Below are 15000 nucleotides of genomic sequence, written 5' to 3'. Positions count from 1 at the left end.
GATTTTTTTAAATTTTCGCTCACGAGTCCTTCCAAGTCTAACCTGATTCTTCAGTTACACTAGTCACAAATGGCATTCCGACATAGAACGTGATTGGTTGAATACATAATTAGACATATTGAAATCACACAATCAGCATATGTGAATGTGAGTCGTCGACCCACATCTATCACATTCAATTCAAATTTATGCTAATGTTTAATGAGAAGACTTGGAAGGACGAGCGAAATTCAAACCAATCAAACTGTCAATTAGGATAGCGGAAATAGTGTTAATAGCATTGGTCCCTCAAGTCCTCGGGTAGGCTACCTGCAAACCCGTGTGTACACAACTTGACATTGCATAAAACAACATACGCTAGTTGTTGTTGTTGTTGTTGTTGTTGTTGTTGTTGTTGTTGTTGTTGTTGTTGTTGTTGTTGTTGTTGTTGAAAACTTGACGTAAATCGTGGTACATTTATTGTGAGTTGTGTATTTTAGCTGATTAACGTTTGGTCCACCTGGTAAAAACCTTAACCCTATTTGCATAAACTATACATAGTAGTCAATCTATGTTTTCAGAAAATGGTACTACCTGGTACCTGTAGGCATTTCTGGATAGAAGCTGGAAGGCACCTTTCTCAGTGCAATCTGATGGTGCTGAATCCCCCCAAAATGACTTAAAGTGACATTTTAAGTTTCAGATTTTTCCCATCAAAATTTGCAGAACTTTTGCATAAAATTGAAACTAATAATATGTGAAACTTAGATTATTATACTTTAATTATGAAGTAATTGAAAAGTGTGTCATGTTACAATTCGTTTCTGTTCTTTTCATATCTGATGCTAACAGGGGGGGGGGGGGTTGTATTTTGCTGCACTAAGATGTTGGAAACCACAAATTTTAAAAGACAAATGGGGTCTTTTGATTTATGGTGTCTGTAATTTTGTAATAAAAGTAGTAGTAAATGTAGTAATAATAAAGTTTCAATAAGTAATATACTCTTATTTTATAAGGCATGCCAAAGGATCTATCATTACTGATATCTGGTTCCAAGTGATAGGGTTGAATATTACCATCATACGTTGTTGCTTAGCAGCATTCCTCTCCGCTTGACATATCTAACGAATATTCAGCATTGTCTGAAAATTCGTCTTAAAGTTGACCACTTGACTCATTTATACCTGATTAACCCTGAGAGTTTCTAAGGGTAATCCTAATGTGTTCCTCGAGTGACGTCATAAGTGTCCAAAATCTGTTATATTGATATGCAAATGAGAAGTACTCCCCTCCCCACCGGAACTCTAAAGAAGGGCCTGGAGTGATTCTTCTTTCACTCACTGTCTAAGGTCAGGGTTTTCAACCTTCATAAAACTGGTTTTCCTTTATTACTAGTATTATGGCAAAATAAAATATAACTAGTTCAACAAGTGACCACGTTTCAGGCACAACACCCCAGTTTAATGTACACTTCTATCAGAGTTCGTTGTAGGCCACCATACTTACCGGGACAGCCAAGTTCATCTTCATTCAAGGCACAGTCTTGTACTCCATCGCAACGTTCTTCGATCGGAATACAATATCCGTTTTCATCATCTCCACATCGATAAGCAACCTCTGAGTCACATTCGACTAGATGAAGAACCCAGACGGTATTTAATAATTTAGTCTTTTAATTTTTTGTGCTTGGAATTGCTCCCAGCGATTTGTTTTTTGATACAGGAATAGACACACAAGTCTACAGACTCTGAGGTCCATCCAGGTTTGGGATTACATGACATGTGAAACTGTCAAAGCTTTCCCAATCATTCCATGATTGCTGTATTAGGTACAGATAGCATGTTACAAGGTACACTTACACACATACTTTATTTGATTTAGACATTATTTTGGATATCAGAACAGATTTTGTGTTCGTTGTCTGAGATAACTGGTTGTGGTATTGTAAATGTGTTGTGTGTGCCTGCGTCTGCGTGCGTGATGCGTACGTATGTACGTATGTATGTATGTATGTATGTATGTATGTATGTATGTAAGTACGTACGTATGTATGTATGTGTGTGTATGTACATGTATGTATGTATGTATGTATGTATGTATGTATGTATGTATATATGTGTTTGTGTGTGTGTGTGTGTGCGCGCATGTGCTAGTCCTGTGTCTGTGTTTGTCTGATGATTAGTCAAGCTTTCAAACTTACTCGGCTGGTCACGTGCACGCCAAGTGGCCGAAAACCCTGGGTACTGTACACTGCTATCGGTAATAAACTCAACATGCATAACGGTTGCTGATGATATTGTAGGGTTGGGGATAGAATGACCACACATTACTCTGAGAACGGGATCATCATGGGAGACTCCATCGAAAGCAATAACAGAATCGTACACACAATTGACAGCATTTTCGACTGAAAAATAATCAAAATTCAACTCGATGGCCTACGGACAGAAAGACAGACAGACAGACAGACAGACAGACAGACAGACAGACAGACAGGCAGGCAGGCAGGCAGGCAGGCAGGCAGGCAGGCAGGCAGGCAGACAGACAGACAGACAGACAGACAGACAGACAGACAGACAGACAGACAGACAGGCAGGCAGGCAGGCAGGCAGGCAGGCAGGCAGGCAGACAAAAAACAGATAAGAACAGATAGAGAGAAAAAGAACAGGGAGAGAAAATTAATGGTATTTTCAAAGTTCATGGAAAACACGTTAAGTATACGGCAAAGTCCTTGTTATAAACGCTTAGCATTCGGATGTGTTTAAAAGACAGTGAGTTCTTTTCAATATTGCTTGTCAATGGAAAGTTTCATGCAACAATTTACCCTAGAGCATAGCAGTTGTTCTGTTGTTTCAGATATACCCTCTTCTGACACCTTCTACTTTAGAATAAATTGTTGCATTAACCCCACAGCGGTGGAAGTCAAAGGAGTCTGGGTAGCCCAGTCTATTTTGCCTAGAAGATTGCGTGTCTCCAACTCCAAAAAACAAAGCATTTATGACAAAGAATGTACCCTGATCAATGTTTACAGCTTGATAAATTTAGTAATGAATTCCACATATCTATCTCATTTGTTGGGGTATATCGTTTGCTGCCATACTTCCTAGCCCTAGTAGCCAAAGCTTAACTTTTCCTGCAAACTGTTAATTACACATTGATAATGTGTGCCTAATAACCAGATTGGTCCTAGTTTGCAGTGTCTACAGCTAGTCAGACTATCATTATGCAAATGAAGTCATTATGTAAATGTACACAACTAGTAAAACGATCATTATTCAAATGAAGTCGTATTGTAAATGTACACTAGTCAGATTATTATTATTATTATTATTATCATTCAAATGAAATCATAATGTAAATGTACACAACTAGTCAGACTATCATTATTCAAATGAAGTCTTTATGTAAATATACACAACTCGTCAGACTATCATTATTAATTCAAATGAAGTCATTATGTAAATGTACATGCATTACTGAGATGATCACAGGAGTCAACATTAAATAATTAGTCTGATCAGTGTAGTGGCATGTGTTGCAACAGTGATAGTCGAGCCTTCTTTTTTCTAAGATAAAGGCAAACTAAATCTATTGTACATCAATGTGATAGATTACACAAGTGGATGATAGCAGTTCCTCTGTTGTGCTATTCTAATCACCCTGTGATCAAGATAGTGTAAACACTGGAAGTCCCAAAACACTACACTGCAAATTTAGGGAACTCGAACTCCCCTCTGAGATTTTAATTAAATGAACGTTCATTCAATAGCTTATCGCAGCACAGGGGCTTGAATTTGGCCATATTTGTTTATAAATAGTTGTTTTTGTTTATTAATTACGTTCTTTCTTCTTCTTTTTTTACAAAAATTAGTTTTTGGGTTGGTTACTTTTTTTGCAAGGTGCCATGTAACAAAGTGATGATCTGAAAATCTGATGTGTTTTTTCTAAATCAATTTTAAATTGTTCTTTTGTTGTTTTTTTATAAACAACCTTCAAGAAAGTACGACTGACTACATAATTATTTCGTCAAAGCTTAATGTAGCAGACAATTGAGGTCATGGTATCTTGCAGAAGATGCTGTTTTATTGGTTTCTGCATGGTTTGGTAAAGCAGAGCGAGTTAATACTGACATGTAATATGCTGTTAGGAGTTATTGTTTTAACGAATATAACATTCAAGAAGATTGCACTATGACGCTACATTAGTGGTGACTTTACCTGTCCCAAAACCAGTGACGTCTCAAGTACCCACTCACACAATGCATTGGCATCATAGTTGACATTATTATCAGGGTCGAAGTTCATCGATGTAAAGTCTCCACCGTTTCCAAACTGATAGAATTCATTGCCACACCCGGAGTCTGAAATATTAAATGGAGAAACGCATACACAAATCGCCCTTAAGTTGTAAATAGTTTTGATTTTGATTTGTAATTAATATTGATTACCTTATTAGCTTGGTGGGTGGGTGGGTGAATTGGTGGGTCGGTTAAATGGCGAGTAAGTGGTTGGGTGGGTGGGTTTGTGGGTGTTTGTTAAGACTGATATGTTCTGATATTACGGTACAATGGTGGCAGCGGTGGATATGGCATCAGTGAGATTTGACAGTGGTGGCAGCATCGGGATGCCAAGTTAATAAAATAATGCAGAGTTAGATAAACATTAAATCTAAGTAAAATTTGACGTGATCGTCCCCTGCTTCTATTTCTAAAATGATACCCTCCCCTGAGAACCGATTTGTAAAAACCAAAACCCAACTCCAAACTCCATTCCCCACCCTGTAATTACTGAAGTCTCCATAACCAACCAATACAACATGACATCCCAATAGGGACTGAGTATGCTCAGACGCAAAGGACTATGGGATTATCTGTGGTTATCGTATTACCTAATGAGGAGCTACAGATAAAATGCTACAGATAAAATAAACCTCCCACAATGGTCAGGACAACTATGAATTGGTCATTTGTGGTTAAAAACAAAATAACATTATTGTTTACAATACTATTTGATTAGTATTTATTATCACATTTCCCATGATGCAACATTCAACATGGCGGGTTTGTAAGTTCCCTATTTGGTTATCATGACATTGGTTTTCATATTATGACATATAACCTAACTAACCAATTACTGTTAACCTAGTTATTTTCACTCCTAGAAATGTTTGCGATTTTACCGTCTTCAGCTTGTTCTCAAACATTAATTTTTACTGATTACCAAACTGGTATATTGTGTTCATATACAAGAAGGCATGTTAGTCACTATTTATTTCTGTGGTTTTGATCCCCAACGAAATAAACGAAAAAAGTCTTTGGCGAAAATTTTCAGGTTTATTGTTTGCAACCACGAACGGTCAATTCATAGTGTACCCTGACTAGGAGGTTTTTTATCGGTGGCTCCAGATTAGGTATTACGATAAGGCTGCTTTCACAAAAAACTTGTGGGGGGGGGGTAATTTTTTTCAAGTACCCCCCTGCCATATTCCAAAATTTTTTAAGTACCCCCCCCCCTGCCAAAGCCCCAAATATTTCAAGTACCACCCCCCTACCCGAATAAATTTTCAAGTACCCCCCACCCGAATAAATTTTTTTGGAATACTCTTCCTGTGCGTTAACATTCCATACCAAGTACAAAACTGTACATAATACACTTAATACCAACTTTGTCCATTATACATATAATCAATTTGTATATTGTGTGTATATATATACACAAACACCAGTTAAAACAAAATTTTATGTTAACCAGTGCATTGCCTTTCCAAAAAACAACATATACTTGTAAATGAATTACACTTTGAATAACTCTTGTAAAATGATCAGCAGACCAACTGAGTCTTTGTTTTCTGTTCAATATTGTATTAGTACATTATACTAGTAGTGTTACAGTTGAATGTCATTTTAGTTGTATTTGCAAATATTGTGATGCACATGTTATCTAAAGAGAGTTTTATACTGTATTGTTCCAGTTCAGTTTCCTAAATGTGTGCTAAAAGAAATCAAATTGGTCTAAATAACACTGAAAAAAACTCTTAATAAAATGCATTGCCATGTACCCCGTTCTTGTTTGATGTGAATTTGTTCAATATAATATCAAAAGAAAATAAATGTATGACTCAAAAATGCCAGCCACATTTCATCTAACTGAATAGTAATCAAGTGATATATATTAGTGGTAATGATAATTAAGATGGCCCTTTTATCATAGTAATTGTATATCTTAATGAACCTGGTAATACATTTACCTTGTAAAAGCCTGATTATTGGACTGGTTTTGTCGTTAGATTACAAAGGTGAATGCAGGATTTTAAACAAAGTCTCAGAATGTGTTTATTTAAATTTTTGATTTCCAAGTGGTAGCTCTCCTTCCAGATCTTGTGTATATACACATGGCATTGTCATCATCATCATCATCATCATCATCATCATCATCATCAGACCCAATTTCTCCTTCAACGTCATCAGAGTTGGAACTAACTGTATCATCATTCTCACTGTCACTGTCATCAGATGACAAATCACTCTCCCTTTCTTTAGATTGATAGTAGTGGCATCTTACAGCCTCAACTTTGTCTATTTCGTGCATTCCTGCCACAGCTGGAATTTCATAGTTGGAAAGGTACTTATCAAGTTCTTTTACTTTCAATTTGGAAATGTCATCGTTTCTGACAAGCGCATCCCAGTTATATTCATCAATTTTTTTCAGCACGTTGCTCCCTTTCTTTCATTCTTTTTCTTTCCCTCATAGAGGCAAGTGTTCTCTGTTGTTCTAAATGAAGGATTGCTCCCTTTAATATCTCTTTCTTGACACATAGTTTCTTCAAGTTTCTCAACATTTTTACTTGACACTAACCCTTTACTATACAGGTGTTTTAGTTGTGCATGGGGTTGGAAGTCATCTGGTGGTCTTTCACTACCATCATCTCTTGTTAATGGTGTTGATAATACCTCCATATAGTGTCAAAGTTTATTTATATTTATATTTACAAGTAATAGTATATTCATGCAAAGTTGAAAAGTATGTGCAAAAAACTTATTTTACTTTTTCTCTGTTAACTCAGCTTGTGAGATATTGTCTTCTGTTTCATATGTAGCAGACGTTGCCAATATGCTAATTTTAGGAAATATTTAGAATGTGTTATTAAAAGTTTGTGTTGAAAATTATAGTTATATCTATAGGATGAAAAAATACCTTGCACAGAAGTTTTTGATACTTGTCAAGTATGTTTTAGTGCAGGTGCATCTATACATTTTGATGGCAGGCTGAGATGAACCTTTTCCAACTCTTTTTTTTTTTAACTTCCAAGAGCTGCATATGTAAAATGTTGTCTGTCATATTTGTCTGTCATTTAATACTAGTAGAATTTACATGAAAAAGTTACATATCATTGTGATAACCACAACTCAAAACACGGTCATGTCACAGAGAATATTTTCAGTACAGTGTAAAGGTAATTTCACACATTAAATGAACCAGATTTCAGTAGATAGTAGTGTACATGAAAGACACTGGTATTTTCAGACAAAAAACAATCTGTACCACTCAATTCGCCCATTTCAATTTATCATTACATTAACAGTTTATTAAAAGAAAATTAAAATTTGACTGTTTTTGTTTTTCATTTTACTAACTTGTGAGCAACTGTTGTTTGTAACTGTTGTTGTTGTTGTTGTTGTTGTTGTTGTTGTTGTTGTTCTTGTTGATGATGATGATGATGATGATGATGATGATGATGATGATGATGATGATGATGATGATGGAAAAGGAAGACCAACATTTTAAAAGCTTATTTTCCCATGTTTCAAAAGTCATGATGTACCCCCCACTCACACACACTATCCATATATTTTCAAGTCCCCCCCCCTAAAATCTCCCGACTCCCCCCCCCCCCCCCAACAAGTTTTTGTGAAAGCAGCCAAACCACAGATAATGCAATAGTCCTTTGCGTCTGGGCATGCTCAGTCTGGATTGCAAGTTCCCTATTATTCTGTTATCATTAATTTGCAACTGCATGATAACTTTGAAACAGACAGGTGGCTGTGGATATTAATATTAAAACTTCAAACAAACATGTTTTACTTAATATTATATGCTAAGTAAACAAGGTTATGGAGAGCATTAATTCGATTTGTCACTTTTATTTATTTATTATTTATTCAGCTTTGACATATAAAGTCAGGATGAGTGACACACGAGTGACAAACACCTATAGAAAGCGACCTTCCTCAATGTTCAGTGTTAATGCAGGAGGAAACCGGAGTACGCCGGGGGAAACCTGCGTTGTTCGGTAGAGTCAAGCTGAACGACACTCTTCTTACTTTAAATAAAGCATGGTAAATTTAACCGATTTAATTAATTCAAACCCCGACCGCAGTGGTAAGAGGCAAGTGGTTTAACCACTCAGCCACCGACAACCCAATGAAATGGAGAGATATGAGTATTTACAGGGCATTTCAGATGTTTTGAAATACCATATGGAATTACCGATAACATCAGAGAATCAAAATGAAAAATAAAAAATCCACCAATTCTGAATATTCATAGTGTATTGATGAAAATCGTAATGCCAATCAAAATCTTGTGAAAGTCCCAGAGCCTAGTCAAAATGAAATGGAGAAAACATTCTGTTGTAAACAGAAACAAATGAAACTGTAAACTGGATATTTTAAAGTACAGGGGATGTCTTTACATTTTAGCCATATCTACTATTAAAGCCAAATGTCTGAAATTTTCTATAGATTATCAATTACAGGGGATTTCAAAATACCGTTGATACAACCACACAGATGTCAATAAGAAACTGCACACGCTACACTTTAATAGCAAGATGTCAATTATTAGAAATAAACCATTTAAATGAACGTACTGAAACAAGAGGCGCACAGGCTGGCGCCAATGTAATATATACTGACGCCTGCATTGTGGCAACTCAGTTCATTGCGTTTAGACAAAATGTTGCAATCTTGCTATGGTATGTTTAGTTTCTTATTAGCTTCTGCATGGTTGTATCAAATGGAGAAGCTTATGGTATTTTGTAATTAAAGCATCAAAATTAAATTTACCTCCTGGTTCAATCTGGCCCAAGGCGGCTGTGACAACAGCGAGGATGATGACGAGGACACGCATAGTTCCCTCCTTACTCTGTCTTCTACGCTAGAATGAGTGTCGATAAACTGAATACAGACATACAATGCTATAAATATGGGAATAAAAGTCGGGTGGGCACCTGGTGACATCAGATAGTTATTCATCTGACCTTGTCCAAATTTGCAGAACGCGTGACATATTTTAAGTCAGATTACTGCTCAGCTGTACACCCTAAACTATAATGAACATCTCACGTTCCGGGAATTTACTTAACTTCTAATGTAATTTCTGATAAAATCATCGTAATAAGTTAAAACGTGCAACAAGAAATTATCAAATTGCACTACTGAACATTGTCTCATATCACAATAGTGGATTAGCTAGCTTTTCCTTCATTGAGATGTTAGCTAAAAACGCTGAGTGGGGTTTCATTCTGATGAATTCCAAATAAACTGAGTGTAATGGGTTACATAAGTACATCCAGAAATTATCAAACTAAAAGTCATGAATATTGAGCACCCCAAGTGCTTATTACCTTTAGATAAATAGTTATGAATATTCAGTGTGTATCTAATGAAATGCCTGCTAAGGGAGCCTTCAAGGGGGAGGGCCGGGTAATTAGAGGTACCTTTTTCCAAATCGGTTCTCATGGAAGACCACATTTAGAATATTAAATAGGGAGGGGGGTGTCACTTTGATTCATTATATCGTCTTATTTTGTATTATTTTGTCGTGACTTTGGTATTGTGACATTTACCTATTAAAATGATTTTGTTTGCCGCCTGAAAGAATAAAACTAGCATTTTTGAGATACATTCTGGTATAAATCAATATAACATGTCATTTGATGCCAAGTTGAGATAATAGTGTCACTGTGGAAGGTCAACAGGTAATATCTACTTCTGATGGACAGAGTCACTTTGTGATATTGGAACAAAATATAAGAGTGATTAGCTACCCCCTGTCAACTGTTCAGATGGTGGTAAATGGTATTGGTTACCCAAGCTTGTGAACTGTCCAGATGGTGGTAGATGGCATTGGTACATCATGTTATGTGTTCTCCACGTCACAATTGAATTTTATTTAAATTTGACCATTATCTTAGTATCATTCGGTCTCCACTTTATCAATATTGTGATGTCAGTCTTCTTATAAATTGCATTCAGATGAGTGTTTGTAATTTGTTTCCTTGTGACGAGTGTAATGTAAAGCTGACTATATTATGTCTTGTTGTGTGTGTCTTTGCTGAATTACGGTGCTACAAAAATGCATAAACTACAATCTGTTTATGAATAACATGCACTACAAGACATTGGTGAGCCTTCAGTAATTACAGGGGAAAGCGAATTGGGGCTGTCATAGTTTACAAATAGGTTCTCCGAGAAGGCAATATTTAGGAATAAGGGCAGGGTAACATTTTACTTTGACACATTGTATTTAATTGATCATATCAAATTGTGTACTATTTTGTGAGTTACGCATCCCTTTGCTGTTATTGGTTCCGCATCATACTGCTGTATCATCCCATTACTACCACCACTGTACCATAATATCAGAACATATATTAGTCAAATCGCTTTTGCCAGCCAAGCATTAAATCACTTGTTTGCTGTGATGTTAGGAATGGAGTGGATCTCATACGGTTGAAGAGGGAAAGTTATGGTAAGATATAAGGAACATTATAGAATGGGAATGTTGACCTAGGTCCAGACAATGCCGGAAGGGCACCCATCTAGTCTTTGGGAGTTTAGGCTTTCAGTTCTGTAGCCTGTTATCATAGCGGTTTTTTGTTTCACTGTTCACTAACAGCTTTATAAAGCTATCAACAGCAACTGATTAACGTGGTTTGAAAATAAAATGCTCAAACTGATCAATGCAATGCCTTTACACAAATTCATTGTAGTAGATCGAAACAGCCAATGCCTTTAAAATTATCATGGTGGTGGCAGCGGTGGGATCAAGTCCTTACCAATTACTGTATGATTCGTGTCCCTTTTCACGTTTGATAGCATTTTAACCCATGTTTGAACATTTCATGTTGTAGAGAAAGAAAATAGACTTATTAGAAAACGGAATCGGGGGAGTGTCACATTTTACGCAACAGACCTGGATTTATATTACCTGGTTCCCCGTTGTAATTACTCAAGGCTCCCTTAATAGCCCAGTGTTCCACCCAAGCTTCTGTAATTTTGTTACCATTAGGTTATTTGTCATAAGGCCTAAAAAAAAATTGTTTGGTTCTGTTACCCGACCCCCACCTACGTTTTCACTGCCGACCCTAAACATTTTTTACGTATTCGAGAAAAATTAAATAAAATCGCCTAAATTGTGTGAAATCTCGCGAGACATAAAGGATGCGGAAACGGACATAAACTTTAAAAGACAATATAAAACTGTTCTTCTAAGCTGTTATGGCTGTACACCTGATAGAAAGAAACCAATAACACATAGACCATATGGAAAACAACAGAAAACATAACTACCTGAACTAGGCACTCACATATGGAAAAACAAATCAAACAACAACAAAGTCTACCTACCCCGCCTATTCTAAAATTGAACGTAATCTGAACCAGGCAATTTCTTAGGCCTAAGTGGTGGCTATATATAACCTTATCCCAAACACTATGCTATCAATTGCTTCTTTTTTTTTAAATACGTGTACGTAGACACATTCTGCTTATTTCATACCATACCCTAGTCAACTATAGAATGTTGTATCTCGAATCGATGACGACATTCCGTCATTGTCGATATCCCCAGTTTGAAAATTTCTGTCACTTTATATTGGTTTATAATATCAACAGAGACATAATGTAACTGCCATTATACCTTTAAGTTATCTTATCATTCCGGAGCCAAGTTCTAAAAATGTTTAGTCCTAACATTGCTCCATCTAATATTGTCGACCACGTGATGTCAATTGTAGAAGCAGCCTGTACGAATTATATAGATTCAAAAACAGGAGAAATCGGTATTCTTATAGAAATAAATTGATCTGACCACACACACGCCCCCCCCCATCACACACACACACACACACACACTCACACACACACACACACCTACATAAAAATAGATACACTATCATTTCTAGAGTCACAAGACCTAATATCAGACACCACATGACAATCTCACGTAAGTCACACGACCAAAATCGATCCAAAAGGATTGCCAAAACACCAAATATAACCAAAAGATAACCAACCATGCCACGCTTGCGTATCACTGGACCTACCTGATCAATAATTTGCAACAACATCGATCTAAAATGTGTTTACGATCGCGTTTCTGAAACAATACCCCCAACGTCACTACGTTAAATTAGCATGATATATTCATTCATTTACATGTTTAAAAATAACGTAGTATTGTGTACTTTTATACAATAATCATAAACGGTACATTTTTTACATCAGAAACACTTCAACCTATGACTATGACGGTGGTTTCCCAGTCAATTACAGACAGTTAATGAGGTGGTGCAACGTCACTACTTTATTTTTAAACATGTAAATGAATGAATATATCAATTTAATTTAACGTAGTGACGTTGCACCACCTCATTAACATAGCAAGTCGACCTGATTCTGCAGTATTTTCAAACTATGGGGGTATAGTTTCGGAAATGCGATCGTAAACGCATTTTAGATCGATGTTGTTGCAAATTATTGATCAGGTAGGTCCAGTGATACGCAAGCGTGGCATGGGTGGTTATGTTTTGTTTCTATTTAGTGTTTTGGCAATCCTTTTGGATCGATGAAAAATGATGTCACCGTTTTGGTAATGGCTTGGTTTCCTAACTTGTGTTGTATGTATGTAGGGGGGTATGACATCGCTACCGATTTTATAAGAATATCGCCAATCCCTGTAATAACGTCATTGTTCTGTATTAGGACCGTCATAGACAAGAATAAAACCATTTAGCAAAGGAATAACAGTTTACAAGCGACTGTGTTCCTATACCTTGTTTTGAACTGGTTTCCAGTGAGGTATATGTATGTTTCTTGCTCGTTGTTATCAGCTATGGTGACAGTGGCTTATCAAGCTCTACATTCGTATCAAGCACTGTACACCAGAAGATCTGATACATTTGGATATATATATACATATCAATCTGCTAAGACAGTGCTCTATACCGCATATATATATATATATATATATATATATATATATATATATATGGCGGTCGGTTGCCGATCGGGGGGCCGGAGGCGCTTTGTGTCCCAATCGCTCGACCAGTTTGCGCCTCGTGTTATCACTGCACACACACACTAGGCTCTCACACAAGAACAACTCGAGACTGTTCGTTTGAATTGTGAACGACACTTTGCTGGTTTAATACTTCTTCACCATCTACAACATGATGGGAAGGCGAAAGGTCAAGAGAGTAACAACTTTACAATAAAATACTAAAATAAAAAGTTACAAGCTCATCAAAACTTGACATACATCTATGACGCAATGCTAAATACAGGCGACTATGACAGTTCAATCACAGATGTTTCAATGTCTCAAAAAGTAGTAAAATCTAAATGAAAACTTTCCAAACTTCACTAGGATATCATCTTTCGTTTGGCATATATCAAGAGTCTGGATGCTTTGGATTACTACACAAATTAAATAGTTTATCTGAAGACATGAAATCACTTACCTACAACATGATGGGAAGGCGAAAGGTCAAGAGGTCAAGACGAACATCGCCCTCTCACACATGAAGTGAATTACTTTTGTCTTTACTATATGCACAAAGGTATAAAGCTTACAACATAAATATAAATTAACAACACTACTACAAGGTTCTAAGAACCTGGGTCACACACACACACACACACACACACACACACACACACACACACACACACATACACACACATATATATATATATATATATATATATATATATATATATATATATATATATATACTGAATATACGAGGTATATTCAGTACATCAACATCTCCTGACGAGTGATTTACTCACGAAACATTCTTGTAGAGACGAAAAACCCGACTTGATTTTCTTCTACCCTCAACACATATATATATATATATATATATATATATATATATATATATATATATATATATACATATATATATATATATACATATATATATATATATATATATATATATATATATATATATATATATATATATATATATATATATATATATAACTCGGTGAGTATCAATCTGCTAAGACAGTGCTCTATACCGCATATATATATATATATATATATATATATATATATATATATATATATATATATATATATATATATATATATATATATATATATATATATAGTTTTGGTAGTACTGGAACTCTTTCTTGGTTGTAACTCGGAGTTTCACGCATAGTGCGATCATCAGACAACTCTGAGGCCTACTCTCTGGGTGTGCTGTATACATAGAGTGTAGACAATAGAAATACCATCACTATTGTCTGTGTGGGTGGGTAGGTGTTGTATGTGTGGAGGTGTTGGTTGTTATTGTGTGAGTTATTGGGTGCGGACAAGTAAGTGTTGGCGGGTTGTTACATGTTGGGCTTTGATGTTCCGTTAGTTAACGGGTTTAGTTTAGGTGATAGATGCTCTATTGAAGTTGGACAAATAAAACTTATTCTCGTGTCGGTATTTGGATATCAACTCAGTTCTTTTGTTTAGTGTGGAGCTTTTGTCTGCTTTAATAATAGTTAGTTTTTCGGTTAAACACAGGTTGCATCGTTTTGTTTTATTGGTGTATGCTTGGGCTGTCTTGCTGATGGACCAGGATACGGAAAAAGGCTCATATATATATATATATATATATATATATATATATATATATATATATATATATATATATATATATATATATATACGTATGTTCACGCGCGCATACATACACATTCACACACACACACACACACACACACACACACAC

At 35.9% G+C, this 15000-nt stretch overlaps 1 protein-coding gene across 1 annotated transcript in view; it reads right to left on the bottom strand.

Annotated features, from left to right (window-relative positions):
• Window positions 1-9107, bottom strand: part of LOC144445861 (ovochymase-2-like) — a 30279-nt gene extending 21172 nt beyond the window's left edge. The window contains exons 1-3 of the mRNA XM_078135502.1: window positions 9044-9107; window positions 4235-4339; window positions 1486-1611 (exon numbers count right to left, since the gene is read on the bottom strand). Of these exons, the coding sequence (XP_077991628.1) occupies window positions 1486-1611; window positions 4235-4339; window positions 9044-9107 (295 nt within the window). The remainder of the gene's footprint in view (window positions 1-1485; window positions 1612-4234; window positions 4340-9043) is intronic.
• Between the last annotated feature and the right edge of the window lie 5893 nt (window positions 9108-15000).

This window comes from Glandiceps talaboti, chromosome 14, assembly GCF_964340395.1.
Source record: "Glandiceps talaboti chromosome 14, keGlaTala1.1, whole genome shotgun sequence".
Taxonomy (NCBI): Eukaryota; Metazoa; Hemichordata; class Enteropneusta; family Spengelidae; genus Glandiceps; species Glandiceps talaboti.
The sequence above is the reverse complement of the archived record's forward strand: the minus strand, read 5'-3'. Positions and strand labels throughout refer to the sequence as shown.